We start from the raw sequence: 19,785 nt of genomic DNA on the forward strand, positions 1-19,785 counted from the left end.
TGCAACACAAATTTGCGAAAGAAAACTGAACTGCGTCTCACCATCACGCATAAAGTAAAAATGTTAGTTAAACGTTAGTAAAAGCCACTTTCACTCTGTCGATGATGCAGTCTATGACGTGTGGGGGCGGTCAAAGTCAGACAGGACGTGATGACGCAGGAACCCGGAAGTAAGACAGAAGACAGAGAAGGCCCAAGAACACGTCGTTGTGTGACTGCAAAAGAAACTTTAAAAAGGGTAAGCGATGCAAATTAGAAGAAAAGTGAAGTCCAAAGTCAATGGAACTCCATAAGTGTCATTTTCGACCACTTTTTTTTGATTCCTTTATTAAAATGGTGGAAAACCGGATAGCTGCTTCGAGTCCGTCAGGACGCAACATAAAACATGCCGCTTCTGAGAAACGTTGGATCGGACTCTCTGGATCCCGGGTGAGTGACTCACACACAGACATCCTACAACCAGCAAAGTAAAACAAACCGCCTCGACCATCGTCAACACGGACATGCGTTCTGTTTAGTTTCCTGTCAGATTGCTCATTACTCAGAGTAAAATCCGCCATTTTATTCACTTTTATTTAATCAATCATCGACGCAATCACAGTCGGTTTGTGGAGTAAATACACGTATAACAATTACAATCAAATTAACACCACATTCATTAACACCCACTCTCGTTACAGGAAGTAGAAAGGAGCGAGATGTAGAATATAAGGATTATTTTTGAAAGATATTAAGGATTTCGGATTAAAGAGAGTAAAAACATAGAACTGTACAATGATATGGAACACCACAGTCCACTTCCTTCATTTCTGTTCGTTCACTCGTACACACAGGGTTGCAGGTTTAACGTTAACCTAGATGAACCCAGGTTCTCGTGACTCCATTCCCAGTATCATCAGGAGGCTCATGTGTGAACAGAAGGTCTTGAGAAGATACTTTACCAGGACACAGCAGGGCGTCTTCTGTATTTATTGGACGACGCACTGATCACTTCAGAGACAGTGGATTTGATCAAATTAGCCAAAGGTGCCAACATGATGAACAAGAGAATCCTTGCAAAAATAAATAAATAATTTTTTTAAATATCCCAGAGCTATTTTTTTATTGAAAAAATAATATAATAAGACATCTGTACACAGCAACGGCTAAAGCGTAAAAGTGAACGCGGACCAAAAAAAAGTCAAAGACAAAGAAGAGGAAGTATAGAAAGGTGTGGAAGTAAGGACAAAATATTTTGTTAAGCAAATTGCATGCTGTACAATGAGTCACATGCAAATTAGGAGTAGACGCTGAGGTGCAACGTGGAGCAAGAACAAAACCAGGAAAAAAAAGTTATTTATTTAATGCTGTTTACGTCCGAATACAATTTCTCTACAAACAACAACCTGAAATGAAAAAAGTGAAAGTGGATCATGTCATCTTTAAACCTTTTCAAAGCACAGAATATATATATATATATATATATATATATATATATATATATATATATATATATATATATATATATATATATATATATATATATATATATATATATATACACACACACACACACACACACATTTTCAAATCATATTTTAATATAGTAAATCCTATAATCAGTTTTCAGTAATTGTTGTAGCCAAAAATGCTCAAATTTTACTGCATTTTTATGCAACCTGCAGAAAATTTTGTGCTTTGTTTTTTTTTTTTAGGGGGGGGGGACGACAGATTGGCGAAATCGGTCGCACGAAATAGTTTCGCACGGTCTTTCGCAGTGATGCTTGTTGGTAAATGAGACCTTTTAGCTGTACTCATGTATGATGCACGCGAATCGATGAAGGCTTTGGCTGAATGTGCATTATGATGATGTCACGTCACGCGTCTCGGCCCGAACCTGCGGAAAATCTTCTGTAAGTTTGAAAAATTGGAAGTTTGCTTGATTTTGTGTTCATTTCCAAGATCGTGCAAAACTAAACAAAACACCTCTGACACTCGGATCAGTTCGCCAATTCCATCTCGAAATAAAAAAATAAAATAAAAAAATACTACAACCCAAAACACTGGGCACGTTTGATTCACTTCCAGCGGGTGAGTCGATTCAGAGTCGAATTACCTTCAGTTCACTTGGAAGTCTGATTGCTTTGGAAGAGTTCTCACCTTGGTAAAGAACCACATTGAAGAGGAGAACACACCAGGGTTGTGTTCAAACTAAAAGACTAAACGCGGCACGTGTTAGGTTACAAGCGCGTTCTCACCTGTCGAGCCCGAGCTGGAGAACAGCGAGGAGCCGAGGCTGAGCCCGGTGGCCGGCGCTGAGGAAGCGACTCCTCCTCCCAGGTTAAGGGAGAACCCTGTGGATGATCCGCTCTGAGGTGCTGACGAGGTGATGACGGAGCCCAGACTCAGACCAGTGGCTGCCGGGGCCGAGGTGGTGCCGGTGGTGCTCAGAGAAAATGGACTCGCTGAAGCCGCCGGTTTTCCGAAACCAAAGCCGAAGCCCGTGGAGGATGCTGCAGCGGCAGCAGGGGTGGTGGAGGCGGCGGGAGTTCCTGAGAAACAAATTAATTTTAAACAACACTCTTTAACACGCTTTATAAAATAATCTAATCTAAACGATTGATATACTCTTGTTTATTAAGATCACATTCCCATACAGCAGGAACTAAAAGTCACGAGCTAAGTCACAGGGCGTGAAATACAGATAGTCAGCTTTGAGCTGCTGAATCAAATCACCATTTTGAATCAATATGACTCAGAGTTGACTCGCATCCAGTGACTCATTCAGAAATGAAATAATAGCTGCAGGAGCAGGAAGTCACTGTGATTTTCTTATAAATGACAGCTTACCCAAGGTAAGGCCGGTCGACGGTGCAGAAGCTCCTACAACAAACAGAAATAATAATCCAAGTTTCAAAAAATACTTTAATAAAATAGAAGTTATAGGTGATCATTAACTTGTGGGATCTGTTAGGAGTGGTGGTCTGAACAGCGCTCGTACCTGAGGCAGGTGTGTTAAAAGAGAAGCCAGCTGTCGGTTTCTGGGCAAACAGTCCGCCGCTGAGCCCCAGAGACGAGGTGGTGGTAGTGGTGGCGGCGGCAGCGCTGGACGTTGCCGCCCCCAGACCACCGAAGCTGAAGCCACCGGGTGCTGAAGCGGGAGTGCTGGAGGAAGAGGAAACAATTCCACGTTAACGCATGTTATAACTGTCACGTGCCAGATGGCACAGATTGTTTCAATTTGTTCATTCGGGTGCATTATAGCTTTCTAACAAAGACAGACAACACGCAAAAAGTGATTTTCCCATTTTTACAATTCAAAAGCCCCTTTAAAACAAAACAAAATAGAAGACGCGACAGAAAAAAAAACATCTGGAGGAGTCCACAGCGCAAAACTGACTGTGCTGAGTGGGAGGGGCTTACTCTCTCTCTGCCTGTCAATCACAGACACACTGTCAGCTCATGTATGTGGAACAGGGCAGACAGCACAGGACTGTCTTTCCTCCTCGGAGTGTGTAAATATATTAACTATTAAAATATATTTAAAAAGATACATTGTAAGGTTATAAAATATGCATTACAATTGCTTACATTATAATTATTATTTATATTAAAAGAAGCATTTAATATGCAAATAAGGGCATATTTAATGAGCTATCCGGTCATTTTCACATTAAAATACATGTTACAATTTTTCTTGAGGAACATTATGATATCTGCAAATTTAAAAAACAGTCCTTAAGGTGTGTTAAATGACCTTAAAGACGCAGTTACACAGTTCTAACTTAAAAGTTCTAGATCGTCATACCTGGCGACTGCTCCAAAAGAAAAGCCCCCTCCGGTGTTAGTGGAACCCAGGGTACTTGTTCCAAAATTAAACCCCGACATTTTTATTGTTATTATGACTATTATTTGTTTGTTTGTTTGTTTGTTTGTTTGTATGTTTGTGTGCTTTTCAGACGTAAGGCGCGAGCTGGGTATAAAAGCAGCAAGAGCTAGCTAACAATGCTAGCGTTCCATCACTCCGTCCTCGTGCAGGCCCAAAAACCTAAAAAAAATTAGACCTGTTAAAGCTTCAAGAAAAGGGTGAAACTACAAACATCGACGATTAAACACTACAATAAAAGAAGTGACCAGGTTGTGTAAATAACGCGTAATTATTTTGTTTAAAAATAATAAAAGCTCCTCGAATTTGTTTCCGCGCGCACGGTTGCTTCTTCGCTGCTTTCCTTTGGAATTCCAAGCCCCCTACTGTCCTGGAAGATATAACAAATCTATACATATATTTCCGGTTTCGTATTAAATTTGTGTTGTTGTTGGTTTGTTTGTTTTTTTGTTTGTTTTTTAATATACATTTTTATTGTTAATACATACTCAAACAGTTATCAAATATCTCACTCTCAAATTTTATTTTCAATTCAAAACGTGTAAATTCCTCATCAATTCAGCAGATAATTGTTTTGTCGTGCCAGCCCCGCCCAAGTAGGAAGTACAAACCGGAAGATGTACCTTTTTCCCCTACCCGTATTTACTGGCAAACCCCGTCTCCTGCGCGATGACACGCTCACGCATTCACGGCTCTGATTGGACGATATGCGTTTATTGATCAACTCTTTATCCAATCATAGAGCCTACGTCGGAATACAGTTGGGGAATTAAAAAAACACCATAACAGCGGTTGAGCAACATCAGAAACAGTGATTATTCATTGGGTGTTGCTTTTTAGAGAGGCAGCTGAAATTTCATTGCTTTTTTTTTCTTCCATGTACAATCTTATCTGTTTACAGCATCATTTCTGTCTGATTTTATCGCTTAATACGTGATTAATAATAATAATAATAATAAAAACACCACCACAGTGGGCTGATGGAGCACATACGGACCCCGAAGGTAACGAGCTAAAAAATACACGTTAAATGAGTTAAATGAGAAAATGTCGCTAATCTGCTGTTTATTGAACTTTAACAACAGTGTCGGTTTGGGATTAGATGAATTATGATATTAAATAAATTCATTGTCAGATCGTTTTAATTGAAATGATTTCCCTGGAAGAGATGATGCAGAAATGTCACTGCACACACTTCACAACATTCAACTCGGCGGCTAGCTGTAGCTAGCTAATATTATTATTTTTAGCTGTTTGCGTAATGTATTTAACTTCAACCTTAAGTCTTTTGAATGTCTTTTTTGTTGCAACAAACGAGCTTTTTTTAATCACTTTCCCGTTTTCTTTTTCTTACTCTAGTTTTCTGTCTGTTATTATTATTATTATTATTATTATTATTATTATTATTATTATTTTTACCGAGGCCGAAAATTCAGGTTGCGTCCCAATTCAATCTCTACTCCCTATATAAAGTTCACCATGTAGACTAAAAAAACAGGGATTTTACACCCTACATAGTCCACTAGATTTTGGATTGGGTAGCAGCTCAGTTCTGGATGGATGGATGTGTGGATGGATGGATGGATGTCTTAAATGTCAATACTCCCCCTTAATCGCCTAACATTTTATCACGATTTGTGATCAAATCGAGATGCTGTATATTAAATTAGCATACTCATTTGCATGATAACAAACATATAACAAGATATGTTTACATTTTCCTGTCTGGTTGAACTTTATTCAAGTTTTTTGTGTTCTTTATTTCTGTCTGAATGCTGCCTTAAAATCAGGTTGTAAATACAGGTGCATCTCAAAAAATTTTTGTTTTGTTTTAATCTCGATGATTACAGCTTACGGAAATCAACAATCCAGTATCTCAAAATATTAGAATAAAGAATTTATAATACAGAAATGTCGACCTTGTGAACAGTATGTTAATTTATGCGCTGATACTCGGTTAGGGTTTTAACCCTTTTGCAGGAAGTGCTGCAACAGTGCGGCGTGGCATGGAGGTGATCAGTATGTGGCACTGCTGAGGTGTTCTGGAAGCCCAGGTTGCTTTGATAGTGGCCTTCAGCTCGTCTGTATTGTTGGGTCTGGTGTCTCTCGTGGATTCTCTATGGGGTTCGGGTCAGGAGAGTCGGCTGGACAATCAAGCACAGTAATACCATGGTCACAAACCAGTCACTAGAAGTTTTGGCACTGTGAGCAGGTGCCGTGTCCTGCTGGAGAAGGAAATCAGCATCTCCATAAAGCTCGTCAGCAGATGGAAGCATGAAGTATCTAAAATCTCCTGGTAGACGCTGCATCGACTCTCGACTTGGGAAAACACAGTGGACCAACACCAGCAGATGACATGGCACCTCCAATCATAACTGACTGTGGAACCTTCACACTGGACTTCAAGCAGCTTGGATTCTGTTCCTCTCTACTCTTCCTCCAGACTCTGGAACCTTGATTTCCAAATGAAATGCAGCATTTACTTTCATCTTCCCCGAGATCGTAGTTGTGTACTGAACCAGACTGAGAGATTAAAGCCTCAGGAAACCTTCGCAGGTGTTTAGAGTTAATATCTGATTTGAGTCTCCTCAGGTCGATATTTCTGTATTATAAATTCTTTATTCTGATATTTTGAGATACTGGATGTTTGATTTCCGTGAGCTGTAATCCGTAATCAGCAAGATTAAAACAAAAAAAAGGCTCAAAATATTTCACTTTATTTGTAATGAATCTAGAATATATGAAAGTTCCACTTAGCCTTGAGAAAAGGCTAAAACTGCAAAACACAGATGATTAAATCCTACATGAAAGGTGGAGCCAGTTTTCCAAATGCTGCTTGTTATTTTTTTTCAGGGAAAAAAAACCCTTCACAAATTTGTGGAGATAAACGTAAAGGGATGGCGGCTTCAGTTACAGATTTTGCATCTTTTTTTCCCTTTTTATAATATTTTTATTAGCGTGTAGGTTGTTTACTGACCATGCACCTGGTGTGTTGTAATATATTGCGAGAGGTTTTGGTTTAGAGAGATGGGCGTGTTTACATTTGTGCAACGTGGATAAAATGTGTCACAAACTTCCTGCGTCTTTGCCGCAACCCTGCTTAAGTTAACTGAAATTAAAATGTGTTTTTGAGATTAGTTCTGAAGAACAGATTAATACTGTAGTGGAAACATGGTGTAAAGCAGGTATAAACTAAACAAAGTGCAAACAGAATGTTATAAAATCTCCTTTATCTCTTAATCAGCTGCTGTATTTGCAGACAGCTGAGACTCATTTGAGACTGGTGTGTTACTGAGCTGCAGGTCAGTCGCTGGGAAACACAGCTAGGAATAAATCGTAGTTTTAATCACACCTGTCATGTCTTTCATCTATAAATACACAAATGTCATAAGCACCGTGCGACCTGGAGTTGCCTTACAGTACGGCAGGGTGTGGTGCAGCATTTTCTTTTCTTTAAATGAGAGCCAGGTGCAGAAAAACCTGTGCCGTAGGCCACCTGCCATGTGTAACGAATAAAAAAAGTTAGGATAGTTATAACATTCTTGGTAATAGAAGACAAAAAAACATGTCCTTGTTACTTTGCTAGACATTTCACTTTCACTTCATGACTGCATGCACACCCGAACACAGCCGGGGATGCCAATATTTTAATGCATCCTTGCTCATTTAAATTTCAACGCAAGCTTTAATTTCTATGGCAGCCCATACACCTAAATGCAGCCAAGAGGTGTCAACATTTTAATCTTTAATTTAAAAAGAAATACACACAGATAGAGGAGCAAACTTTCACTTAAAGTTAGCCATGCACCTAAACACAGCTGGGGGGGTTGGGGGGGATAAAGTAAACACAGAGAAGCATACGTTCACCCTAATACAACTGGGGTGCCAATACTTTATCCTTTAGGCCCCCCCCCCCCCCAAATAAATAAATAAATAAATAAATAAAAATAAAGGAATAAACAAACAGGAGCAAAGTATCATCACTCAAATACAGCCAAGGGCACCCAAACACAGGGAGTGCCAATACTTTTAACCAAGAAACGATATACAGAGGAGTGCAGTTTCAAGGCATAAACGCAGCCCGGGGTGCCAATACTTTCACCCAAATGCCGAGGGGGCACCAGGATGTTAATACTTATCTACAATACAGGGACATTTGAGTGGAGGCTTCACTGGATGCAGTCGAGTGTTCTTCACTGTGCACAAGGGCACTGGGTAGGACACTAGGTAGGGCACTGGGTAGGACACTAGGTAGGGCACTGGGTAGGACACTAGGTAAGGCACCATTATGTCAGTGAACAGGAAGCCATCTTGGACAAAAATACAAAATGGTAGATTTTACTTGGAGGAAACAAAATGGAAGTTAAAACTAGTGGCGGTGGAAGTAAAGTGGAGGATCATGGGTAACGAACCGGACTGAGCCGTGTAGTGGAAAAGCAGTTATAGTGATAACGTGTGTGTGTGTGTGTGTGTGTGTGTCCGTCCATCCGTCCTCAGGTGGAGCAGGTGAAACTTCTGGATCGCTTCAGTAACAAGTTGACGACAGGAACACTGTACCTGACTGCCTCACACCTCTTCTTTGTGGAGAATAACACGGCCAGTGGGCAGGAGATATGGGTAACAGATTTATTTATTTATTTATTTATTTTTGTCAAAAATTTTTGCACCCCTTGAAGGGAAAAAAATCCTCCTTTATACACCATTTAATATTTTTAGATAAAATCAGAATTTTTAATTTGTGAAACTTTCACATCAATAGCACTGACCCTGCCTTTTTAATGCGATAATTAGCTGTGCGATTGTATAGGTCTATCTAATAATTATACTACAGTATTGTCATTGTGGGATCTGCTAATAAATATTGGCACCCAAAATTCACAACGCAGGCTGGGCTGCTGAGCTCTGGGTTTAGTCAGGTGCCATTATTTTTGCACCTATCACTCATGCTGTGCATCTAAACCAAGTATATTTTTCTTTCGGTGGTTCATTTTGTGTCGTCTGAACATTTTTATATTCAAGGTGAAACGGGTCACTGCGTGCAACTAAACGTGCATTTTTAATGGAGCTCCAGAGCCTGATTTTCGAAACAGTGATATTAATTAATTAAATTTGTGAATTTAAATGAAATTATTCATGAAAGATGCAGAGAGGCTTCCTGGAACATGTGTCTGATTGTGCGTCCTTTGGATGTTATGCAAATTTACCTCATTACATATTTAAAGAGAAGGCAGATGTTGTTGAGAATTAGCTCCTCAGTCAGTTAATCCATTAATTGATCACATGATCAGGCAATGTACAGCCCTCTACAGGTCACCCCACAGATCTCTGATTGGATTTAGGTCTGGACTTGGGTGGGGACGTTCTAAAACCTTGAGCTTGTTTTAGTGAAGCCATTGCTTTGTTGATCTGGAGGTTTGCTTCAGGTCGTTGTCATGCTGAAAGCCAAAATTCCTCTTCATGGGATGCAATATAAATCATCATAAATACATACATAAGTAAACATACAGACCTTTCATGGTTTTAAACTGAACGCACAGCTTTCTGTTATCGGCTTGTGGAAGGCTTTGACAGCACGCCCCTGATGTGACTCGGATGCCGTTTGCATTCTTCTTGCAGATTCTTCACCACCACATTGCGTCTGTAGAGAAACTCTCTCTGACCGCCAGCGGCTGCCCGCTCCTCATCCAGTGCCGCAATTTCCGGGTCGTTCACTTTGTGATCCCACGTGAGAGAGACTGCCACGACATCTACAGCTCGCTGCTTCGCCTGCTCCGGCCAGGTCAGGAGCTTTCCTGCGAAAGACAAAGGAGTTGCACATATGTGAAGTTTTAGTCAAGACGAATGAGGGGCTCTGTGTGCGAGAGCGTGTGCGAGAGTGCGTGTACGATAATGTGCATGTGTGAGTGTGTGCGAGAGTATGCGTGGGTGACTTCTGGTGACTTCTGTTTGCCTTTGTAACAATGTAAATGTGTGTGTGTGTGTGTGTGTCTGTGTGTGTGTGTGTGCATGCATGCATGCGTGTAGTGTCGTACGACGAGCTCTACGCATTCTCCTACAACCCAAAGCAGAACGAGCAGCAGAGGGAGGAGGGCTGGCAGCTGATTGACTTGGGGGCGGAGTTTGAGCGTATGGGTGTACCATGTGACCAGTGGCAGCTGACGGACGTTAACAGAGACTACAAGGTGAAATGAGAGGTTTATTATTATTTTGATGGTTTATTCAGAATAACGAGTGTGCACTTATCCCTCAGTCACCAATTCATACGTTTTAAAATCACTGTAACTGTAACAGATATGAAAGGTGTAAAGGCCACACATTCAGACATCTTTCTTTCTGTCTGTTTCTTTTCTTTCTGTTTCCATTTTCTTTTTTCTTCTTTCTTTCTGCCTGTGTGTTTTTTCTGTCTGCCTTCCTTTTTCCTGTCTGTTATTCTTTCGTTCTATAATGCTTCACTGTAAGCTGCATGGTGTGTGTATGTGTGCAGGTGTGTGAGACGTACCCCAGAGACCTGTACGTTCCCATCACGGCCAGTAAACCCATCATCGTGGGAAGCTCCAAGTTCAGGAGTAAAGGCCGCTTCCCCGTCCTGACATACTTTTACCAGGAAAAGAAGGTAAGAACAAAAGGTCTGTGTGTGTGTGTGTGTGTGTGTGTGTGTGTGTGTGTGTGTGTGTGTGTGAGAGAGAGAGAGAGAGAGAGAGAGAGAGAGATGTGTTTGTGTACTACCTGTTGGTAAACTTGTTGGACTGTTGGTACGTGTGTGTGTGTGTGTGTGTGTGTGTGTGTGTGTGTGTGTGTGTGTGTGTGTGTCAGGCCGCAGTGTGTCGATGCAGTCAGCCTCTCTCAGGCTTCAGCGCTCGCTGTCTGGAGGATGAACACATGCTGCAGTCCATCAGCAAAGCCAACCACAACAACCGCTTCGTCTACGTCATGGACACCAGGCCTAAGGTACACACACACACACACACACACAGAGACACACACAGGCAACAAAAACCACTTCCTCTACAGCATACAGCCTGAGAAGAATTCTTATTGTAATAAAGTTTCATTATATATTCATTTAAATATATTTTCTTTCTTTCTTTATTATCTAACAGTTCTCTCACAGTTTCAAAACTTTACAATACTGATTACTAATACCATCTACATCGGGGTTTTTGTTTCTTTCTAGATTTTCTTAAATGACTATTTAATGGTAAACACTTTTAAACATAAAGGAGCTAGAAAGAGTTTCGGAATGAGATTGGGAACGTTCTTCAGTGTTCTTCATGATTCGGACTCTGCAAAATAAGGAAGTTTCACACCAGGTCTTCTCACTGTTAAAAAAACCAAAACAAAAGCCCAAACCAGAACAACAGTAAGTCTTTAAAGCTGTACTCTGAATGCGTTTCAGTTAAACGCGCTGGCCAATCGGGCGGCGGGGAAAGGCTACGAGAACGAGGACAACTACTCCAACATCCGCTTCCAGTTCGTGGGCATTGAGAACATCCATGTGATGAGAGCCAGCCTACAGAAACTTCTGGAAGGTCTCGAGAAAGAAAAGAGAGATTTTTTTCAAATTGAAAAAAGATTGCACTGTCTTATATCAGCTATCTTGATCTCTCTCTCTCTCTCTCTCTCTCTCTCTCTCTCTCTCACTCTCAGTGGTGGGTACTCGTGGTCTCTCCGTGACCGAGTTCCTGGTAGGACTTGAAAACAGTGGCTGGTTGCGTCACATCAAAGCGATTGTTGATGCTGCCATCTTCCTCACAAAGGTCAGATAACACACTCCAGGATTAAGAATAATATTTACATACATTTAAATATTAATGAATAATACATCGACCATATTTACATTCAGTGGATATTTATTATTATTATTTCTTTAACTCTTCAAACCCACCCCAGCATTGTTGATTTGTATGTTGCAGGCAGTGACAGTAGAGGGCGCCAGTGTGCTGGTTCACTGCTCAGACGGATGGGATCGCACGGCTCAGGTCTGCTCACTGGGCGCGCTCCTCATGGACCCGTACTACCGCACCATCAAAGGCTTCATGGTACGAGCTCAACTCTACTCTATAGAAATGTTCAGGACGCGGAGAATACCAGCGTTCCGATCGACAGATTAAAGGTGCGGTCAGGAACAAGTAGAAGTGTGTGTAGTCATTTGTAAGTTTCTCCTCAAATTGAATAGAAATTTAATGAAATATCTGCTCAGAGGAGAAAATCTGGTCTCTGAGGTGACCTAGGAGAAAAAATACATCATATGGATGAATATCGTCCAACCAATCAGGACAAGGCATCACATGTTAGAGGGTGTGGCTTTGGAGGGAATGTTTTCGTTTGTATCACTGACTGTACCTTTAATTATGCTAAATACCGGTTCACTGAATGTATTTGTTAGAATTTTTTTCATTATTATGTAGTTGTGTAAACCGTTGTTTGTTTGTTTATTTTTTGTTATAATGGAAATAAAATTACACCATCAATATGATACGGACCATCAACATCCCACCACGCTCTAAAACACTCGTTATCATTTTAACATCAAGCTCAACATCCTGCACTAATCATTCAGGAAGTCTAACTTCAGCATGACATGTTTTTGGGGTGTGGAACACTTATGGGCGGGGCTGGATTTGTTGGAGGTTTATGTTTCAATTCATTCTAACCTTCCTCCAAAATCACTGACCTATACCTATTAAAACACTTATGTGCAATGGTATAAGTGATAGGTTTAATTTTTTGTACTATTCATAATTTATTTATGACCAAACAAACAAACAAATAAATAAATAAATAAACAAACAGCTAGCTGAGATTCCGTGTTCTGATCTTCAGCCTGGTTTTTCTTCTCAGCAGCAAATTTTCCTCTTCTCTTGTTCTCCAAGGTGCTGATCGAGAAAGACTGGATCTCCTTCGGACACAAGTTTGCAGACAGGTGTGTGGGTGTATAAGCACGTGAGTGTGTGAGATCTTCCGTACGGTCTTCCTCTTTGTCTCACCGATGTCTTTTCGTGACCTCCTCAGGTGCGACCAGCTGGACGGCGACCCGAAGGAGGTATCTCCCATCTTCACGCAGTTCCTGGAGAGCGTGTGGCAGCTGACCGAGCAGTTCCCGCAGGCCTTCCAGTTCAGCGAGTGGTTCCTCATCCAGATCCACGAGCACGTGCACTCATGTCAGTTCGGAAACTTCCTGGGGAACAACCAGCGGCAGAGAGAGGAGCTTCAGTGAGTGTGTGGAAACCAACGAATACTCGCATATTCAACGTTGTTTTTTAAAAAAGTTACTGAGGGTGCTTTTTAGGCGATTATATACCTACCGTGTATGTGTGTGTGTGTGTTTGTGTGTGTGTGTGTTTGCAGGTTAAAAGAGAGGACGTACTCCTTGTGGGCTCACCTGTTAAGCGAGCAGCAGAATTTCCTCAACCCCGTGTACAGCCCGAGTTTCGCAGAATCATACCCGGTTCTGGAACCTTCCACACAACCCTGGAACTTTAAGTACGCTCCTTATGTCATCATTTCATTTCATAAAAATGTAAATTATGCTTCTGGAGCCACTTAACATCTCAGTGAAAAAAAAAGGTTGTACAGAGGATCTCGCGTCTTCCGCATGAGCAAAATAATCGGGGTGTTTCTACATGAAAGTATCAAATAGAAGGCAGAGTTGATCCAAATAGTTTAATTTAGTATCAAATAGAGGGTGGAGTTGAAGCAAATAGATTAATTTAGTATCAAATAGAGGGCGGAGTCGATGCAAATAGATAAATTTAGTATCAAATAGAGGGTGGAGTTGAAGCAAATAGATTAATTTTGTATCAAATAGAGGGCGGAGTCGATGCAAATAGATAAATTTAGTATCAAATAGAGGGTGGAGTTGATGCAGATAGATTAATGTAGTATCAAATAGAGGGCGGAGTCGTTGCAAATAGATTAAAGTAGTATCAAATAGAGGGCGGAGTCGATGCAAATAGATTAATTTTGTATCAAATAGAGGGCGGAGTCGATGCAAATAGATTAATTTTGTATCAAATAGAGGGTGGAGTTGAAGCAAATAGATTAATTTTGTATCAAATAGAGGGCGGAGTCGATGCAAATAGATAAATTTAGTATCAAATAGAGGGCAGAGTCGATGCAGATAGATTAATGTAGTATCAAATAAAGGGTGGAGTTGATGCAGATAGATTAATGTAGTATCAAATAGAGGGCGGAGTCGATGCAAATAGATTAATGTAGTATCAAATAGAGGGCGGAGTCGATGCAAATATATTAATTTAGTATCAAATAGAGGGCGGAGTCGATGCAAATAGATTAATTTTGTATCAAATAGAGGGCGGAGTCGATGCAAATAGATTAATTTAGCGCTGTAGTTTGATTTTATCGCAGCCTGAAAGAGATTGTGTGTAAATGAACGCAACTGAAGGGCAGTTATTAAAATTGCAGAACGTAGGTGTAAATTTTAAAGTTATAAATTAACACACAAAGTGTTTTTATGCCTCAGGTTTTGGAGAAACATGTACCACCAGTTTGACCGCGCCATGCACCCACGCCAGTCGATCCTCAAACACACTCTCACGCTTAAAGAAAGCAACAAGGAACTGGAGAACACTGTGCGAGGCCTGCAAGAGGTGAGTAGATATCTCCTGACCTTGCTCACGACTCTGTGATGGACGTCTTACCAGTTTTTTTCTGCTTTCTCTCTGCAGAAGCTGCAGAAGTTCGGATTGAGCACGTCTCCTCTGAACCATCAGAACGAGCGCAGTGTTCCTCCTCGACCACGGTCCCTCATCCTCGGGGCTCCGGTCAGCCGAAAGGAGGCGCAGCAGAACGAAGATGAGGAGGAGGTTTACGGAGAAGAGGCGCTGGAGGAAGAGGACGACGTCCCACGGAGCAGTAGTGGAGAACGGACTGTAGAGGGCAGCAGCGCCTCAGAGAACGGCTACACCGAGCTCCAAGGCTCGTTCGGCTCCAAGAGCGAGCCGGCTGTCGTCAGTCTGGAGTTCGGCGTGGCCCGAATGACCTGCTGAGGGACACAGGAGGACTGAGATGTGTATATTGGTCAGGATCAGTGATGAGAGATAGATAAAGAACATATGTGCGAGTGTGTGTATGAGCGTGTGTCTGAATATTTGGCATCAGCGAGGTCCGCCAAGTATTAAAAAAAAATTTCAATAAATAGAAGGATGTGTTCTCTAATGTAAATCCAGTATAGATGAGCTGTGTGTCATAGTCCAGAATGAGAGGCGAGGAGTTTTTTTTTTAAAGAATGTCAATACAACTAAAAGAAGAAAATTAAAATGTTTAAACAAAGAGAGAATGGAAATCATCAACTAAAATCTTTCTTTTATTTGCTTTCTCACAGAGTAATCATGTTTGCTAAGTCTGAATCATGATGAGAATTTCACCACACAAATTTAAGTGGGCGGGGTTGGGAATCTCCTCTTCAGGAAGTGAGATGCTGATCAGTTGGATGAAGGTCTGGTGATTGACTTGTCCAGTCTAAAACCTTCCACTTTTCCCCCTGATGAAGTCCTGTGCTGAGGTGGAAGTGTGTTTTGGATCGTTGTTTTGCTGCATGGTGAAGTTCCTCCTGATTCATTTGAACGCATTTCTCTGTAAATTGGTGGCAGAATGTTCCTGTGAACTTCTGAATTTATTCTGCTGCTCCCATCATGAGTTCCATCATCAATAAAGATTAGTGAGAATGTTTCAGAAGCAGCCATGCAAGCCCAAGCCATGACACTACCTCCACCATGTTTCACAGATCAGCTTGTATGTTCTGGATCATGAGCAGATCCTTTCTTTCTCTACACTTTGGGTCTTTTCCATCGCGTTGGTAGAGGTTCATCTTGGTTCCAGAACTTGATTTCTGATTCTTACTGCTGATGAGTGGTCTGCATCTTGTAGTATGGCCTCTTTAGATCTTCTCTTCTTGTGATCCCTTCACCTTGCCCTGTGGAGGTTGTTGGTGATGTCACTGACTGATGTTTTTGGGTTTTTCTTCACAGCTCTCACAGTGTTTGTCATCACTTGTCGTTTTCCTTGACCGACCCATTCCATGTCTGGTTGTTAGTACACCAGTTGTTTCTTTCTTTTTCAGCTTGTCCTTCATTTTCTCAGCTTCAAAATAGCTTGCTTTTCTCCCATAACCAGCTGTCTGGTCTTCATGGTGGTTTATCCTTCTTAACACCAAATGCAGTCTTCATAGTTGAAACCCAGTGCTCAAACCAAGAGTAGACATTCAGATCTATCAATTGTTTAAACAATCACTCTAACAGGACACACCTGGGTAACAAGAAACACCCGTCAGTCACGTGTTCCAATATTTTTGATCAATTTTTGAAAAATTGAGCGGGTTCAAACAAAAGGTGCCGTGTTCTAAATTGTTATGCGTCTAGATGTAAATATCAGGAAGTGAAAAAAAAAGGTGAAATTCTGATCTATCGCCTCATGTTCATCTTTTGATCTCAATCCCAAACGTCTTCAGTGTCTACCAAAAACTATCCCCTTTTTAAGCTAAGGGGTGTGTGCAAAGGGGGCGGGGCCAGAGAGAGAACATAGACATAAACGTAGTGCTGGTAATAAATAAATCAAAACAAATATTACATTATTTTGTGATATTAATAATGACATTTTTAACAATAGTACTTTTATGTACTGTATCCAGCATTTTTGTGATTTTCAGTCCAGATATCTGGAATAAACTACCGTCTGTGTGATACTGCATAAGCGCCCCCTAACCATCCGATGGAGAAAAGCTGAAGATTGATGTCCATAAACCCCACACAATGCCTTCGACATGAAACCGTGAGCCTCGACAGTCATGCATCATTAGTGAAGTTCACAGAGGTCAATGTTCAGGGTTATATTTATCGGTGATCATCTACATTTGCAATAAATCACAGACCCATCAGTATTGACCACAAACGAGTCCCATCCATCACCATCAACCCCGACATGGTTAAAAGTCTTTAAGGAGAGCGTAGACTCCGAACACAGATGGGGAATTTACTCCGAAAAGTCCCAGGAGTGATTATCGCTCCTGAACCCTGGAGACTTTTGTCTCAGACTCTGATAGGATTATAGAGAAGATTAAAACATTGTGCAGAATTTTAAAGGAGAGCTCCAGGGTTTTTCAAACTAATCTCTGTAAAACGAGTATGTAGTGTGTGTGGGTGTGTTTACAATATTTTTCCCTGCTGAGAAATTTAACAGAGAACCTGTTAATCCAAACTCACTCACCATGGAAACATCTACGGGAAGTTGTTCCACTCGGTCAATAAATAAAATGCTTAAGTATGAAATACATATTCAAATCTCTGTGAGAGAAAGAGTCTTCAAACTGTCCTTATGGACATTTGTACAGTTATGCAGCTTCTCTGGAACGTGTACGGAAGGAGTCTCCAGTGTCAGTGAATAACGCCGAGCGTTTCAAGGCACTTGACGGGGACTTTAAGCGTCCAGAGAGGACGTTTTTATTGACATTTTTAGCTCATCGAAACAACAAGGATGAATTCTATAAATAAGAAGCTTAGAAATAAATAAAAAGTGACTGTGTGAATGTTTATGTAGGAATTAGGACCTGATTTGCATAAGGAACAATTGCGTGTCTGTGTGTAATCTTGTTAAAAAGACATAAATCTACAGATTACAGGAGTGCAGGCGTATTGGGCTGTAATCTATCAACGCCACCTACTGAAACTCACAGTAGATTAGATTCGTTTAAGGATAAAGGCGTCGCACAGTAAAGCACTCCCCCAGAGATGATGGTGTTCAAATGTAAAAGATGCTCATTCAATCCCACAATGCACTGCATTATAATTACAAATCAGATTTGGTGTTTCAGAGCTTTTTGTGGCTGTCCGTTGTGTTCTGCTCGCCAATCCGGTGGAATAACTAGGAGCAAAAAATAGTTTTTCGATATATATTCTTAGTTTAGTTTAATAGTTTGATTAATAAAATTTTTTTGATGACTCATCCTGTACTCGTCTTGTTTTCGTCCAATGCTCTCTAGAGTGTATAAGTCCCGCCCCCGGGGAATGTGTTGCACTTACAGAAGCAGCTTGTGAGCAATAAACATGGTTCGCTGATGTGTTTTTGGATGTTTGTGTTCTTGCACAGTATTTCTTTTTCTAACAGAAATAAACGATTTGAGATGATACATTTAAGTGGGCGGGGTTTGTGTGAGTTGGCGAGCGACTTGATGCTGTTGAATGCTGGAATGTCGCTACCTCAGACCGATGGCGAATTCCGGCTTTATACGCCGTCCCCATGAGTAAGAGTCATTAATGTTGTTTTATATACCGCTCAGACGCTTCGGACATTTTTCTGCAGCGTTCCTCACGCTCGAACTCATCTAATTCGTGCCGGCAAGAACTCCAGAAACACACACCATCTCATCGTCTAGGTTTTATCTTTTGCTTCTGGTGGTTTTCTGTGTTTATGTTGTACACCCACTCTCTCAGTATAGAATTCTGGTTCTTTGCAGTGAGTCAGATCATTTGATTCAGATCAACAACAGGCGTCGACTCTTTCTGCTGCCAAACGACTCGTTGACATTTTCTCAAAGAATGTTTTCACAAATAAAGAGTGAAGTTAGGGGACGTATGTCACGTGTCACATTTCGAGCTGCGGTATATCTGAACACCCGTTTGCTCTCGACATTCAGCTAAACGTTCAGAGTCAAGTCAAACAGCCGACTCGTCCACTGAATGACTCATCACTCTTGTGCACTCTTGTGATTTATCTCCCCATTTCATCACACTGTATATATAATGAATCAGTACATTTTTAATCATGTTTAAAACAGCAACAGGTTGCGATATGATTCCAAAGAAAATAATATTAAGATAGTAGGAGCTTTAATTCAGCAGTTACACACATAAGCAGTGTGTATTAGACAGAAAAGAGGGTAATTGAGGGTAACCGAGGGTAACTGTTACATGCGTACTATTTATTACGCGTTTATTCTCTCCCTTCTACACACCCTTCTTTGTGTCTGTTGGTCAGTAGGCTTTATGTCGAACATCGATGTCGTTTGAAAGCCGAGAGCGCGACAGGACGAGTCACTGAATAATCTTTAGAATTTAGACTGTACAAACAGAGCAGTGCTATTAACTCGCACGCAAATGGTACCTCCTGCTCTATTATTCTGATTTTCCATTCAGCCTTTATAGAGCACTTTATGGAGCCCTCTGACAGAGACGGCGATGTTCTGCTGCCGAGATGGAGTGGGCCTCAAATACGTCGTTTGTTACTTCATCCTGTAGCGTTTGTTCCCAGTGTATACACAGATGTTTTCAGCAAAGTTATTCAAAACAGTCTCTCTGAGTAATTCTGTATCCCATTCCACTGATTTAGTTGAGGGGCTACAGTTTACTCAGCTTAGTATATCATGTCATCATAAAATAAGTGGACCAATCAGGTCTGATATGCAAATTATTAGAATTAATGTTACAGATAGCTAGAGTTACAGATCAGCACATCGTGGTTGTTATGGTAACATTATGGTTGCACAGGATTGCCTGACGTAAATAAACATAAGAAAAATATTATAAGGCAAGACTTTGATACTGAATTCCTGCTCATCAGGATGGATATGGAGTTAAAAAAATTTTTTTTAAACATTTGTTGATTGTTGGGTATTAAATAACACAAACCAGTGGTTCTGGTTACCTCCGGTTCCTGCACCCAGATAACCCCTCAAAACAGACTTAGTGACAAGTATTAGAAATGGGTTAAGGACACATTGATAAGGGCACAGGGCACTCCTTCCACGCTGACAGAAACGTCATTTGCACCGCGCCACCCTCTGATCTGGAGACCAAAATGCTTTCAAACGTATGAACCTGGATGATTTGGACAGTAAAGAGGAGGTGTTCAGGGCGAGAAACCTCTCTGTTCAGGGCTTCTTAACTGCAGCCATTGTTTCAGCGAGAT

At 41.0% G+C, this 19,785-nt stretch overlaps 2 protein-coding genes across 6 annotated transcripts in view; one reads left to right on the forward strand and one right to left on the reverse strand.

The window, feature by feature from the left end:
• The window catches only part of nup58 (nucleoporin 58), a 17,823-nt gene extending 13,582 nt beyond the window's left edge, over positions 1 to 4,241 (reverse strand). For 3 of the 4 annotated variants that reach the window (XM_017453615.3, XM_017453613.3, XM_017453611.3), the window contains exons 1-4: positions 3,787 to 4,240; positions 2,980 to 3,143; positions 2,829 to 2,861; positions 2,237 to 2,530 (exon numbers count right to left, since the gene is read on the reverse strand). In XM_017453615.3, coding sequence (XP_017309104.1) covers positions 2,237 to 2,530; positions 2,829 to 2,861; positions 2,980 to 3,143; positions 3,787 to 3,866 — 571 coding nt within the window. In that variant the 5' untranslated portion in view covers positions 3,867 to 4,240. Of the gene's footprint in view, positions 1 to 2,236; positions 2,531 to 2,828; positions 2,862 to 2,979; positions 3,144 to 3,786 lie in introns of all 4 variants that reach the window. The other variant, XM_017453614.3, reaches the window with a different exon arrangement.
• mtmr6 (myotubularin related protein 6) lies at positions 409 to 15,169 on the forward strand. Of its 2 annotated transcripts, none has more exons than XM_047150276.2 (14): positions 409 to 428; positions 8,362 to 8,481; positions 9,481 to 9,643; positions 9,889 to 10,046; positions 10,349 to 10,477; positions 10,678 to 10,812; positions 11,261 to 11,393; positions 11,512 to 11,621; positions 11,778 to 11,903; positions 12,738 to 12,787; positions 12,877 to 13,077; positions 13,213 to 13,347; positions 14,348 to 14,474; positions 14,553 to 15,169. In XM_047150276.2, exons 4-14 carry the CDS (start codon positions 9,993 to 9,995, stop codon positions 14,871 to 14,873), a joined length of 1,521 nt encoding a protein of 506 aa, XP_047006232.2. In that variant the 5' UTR covers positions 409 to 428; positions 8,362 to 8,481; positions 9,481 to 9,643; positions 9,889 to 9,992; the 3' UTR covers positions 14,874 to 15,169. The 2 variants fall into 2 exon arrangements, with proteins under 2 accessions (XP_047006232.2, XP_017309099.1); XM_017453610.3 differs by lacking the exon at positions 409 to 428 and adding an exon at positions 4,644 to 4,868.
• Positions 15,170 to 19,785: the final 4,616 nt, after the last annotated feature.

This window comes from Ictalurus punctatus, chromosome 23 (genome assembly GCF_001660625.3).
Source record: "Ictalurus punctatus breed USDA103 chromosome 23, Coco_2.0, whole genome shotgun sequence".
Classification (NCBI taxonomy): domain Eukaryota; kingdom Metazoa; phylum Chordata; class Actinopteri; order Siluriformes; family Ictaluridae; genus Ictalurus; species Ictalurus punctatus.

Coding starts and splice junctions, on each gene's coding strand:
- mtmr6 (XM_017453610.3), top strand. CDS start 4,845: ATGGAGCACATACGGACCCCGAAG. Junction 10,478..10,677: donor ACTTTTACCAGGAAAAGAAG/GTAAGAACAAAA, acceptor TGTGTGTGTCAG/GCCGCAGTGTGTCGATGCAG. Junction 10,813..11,260: donor TCATGGACACCAGGCCTAAG/GTACACACACAC, acceptor AATGCGTTTCAG/TTAAACGCGCTGGCCAATCG.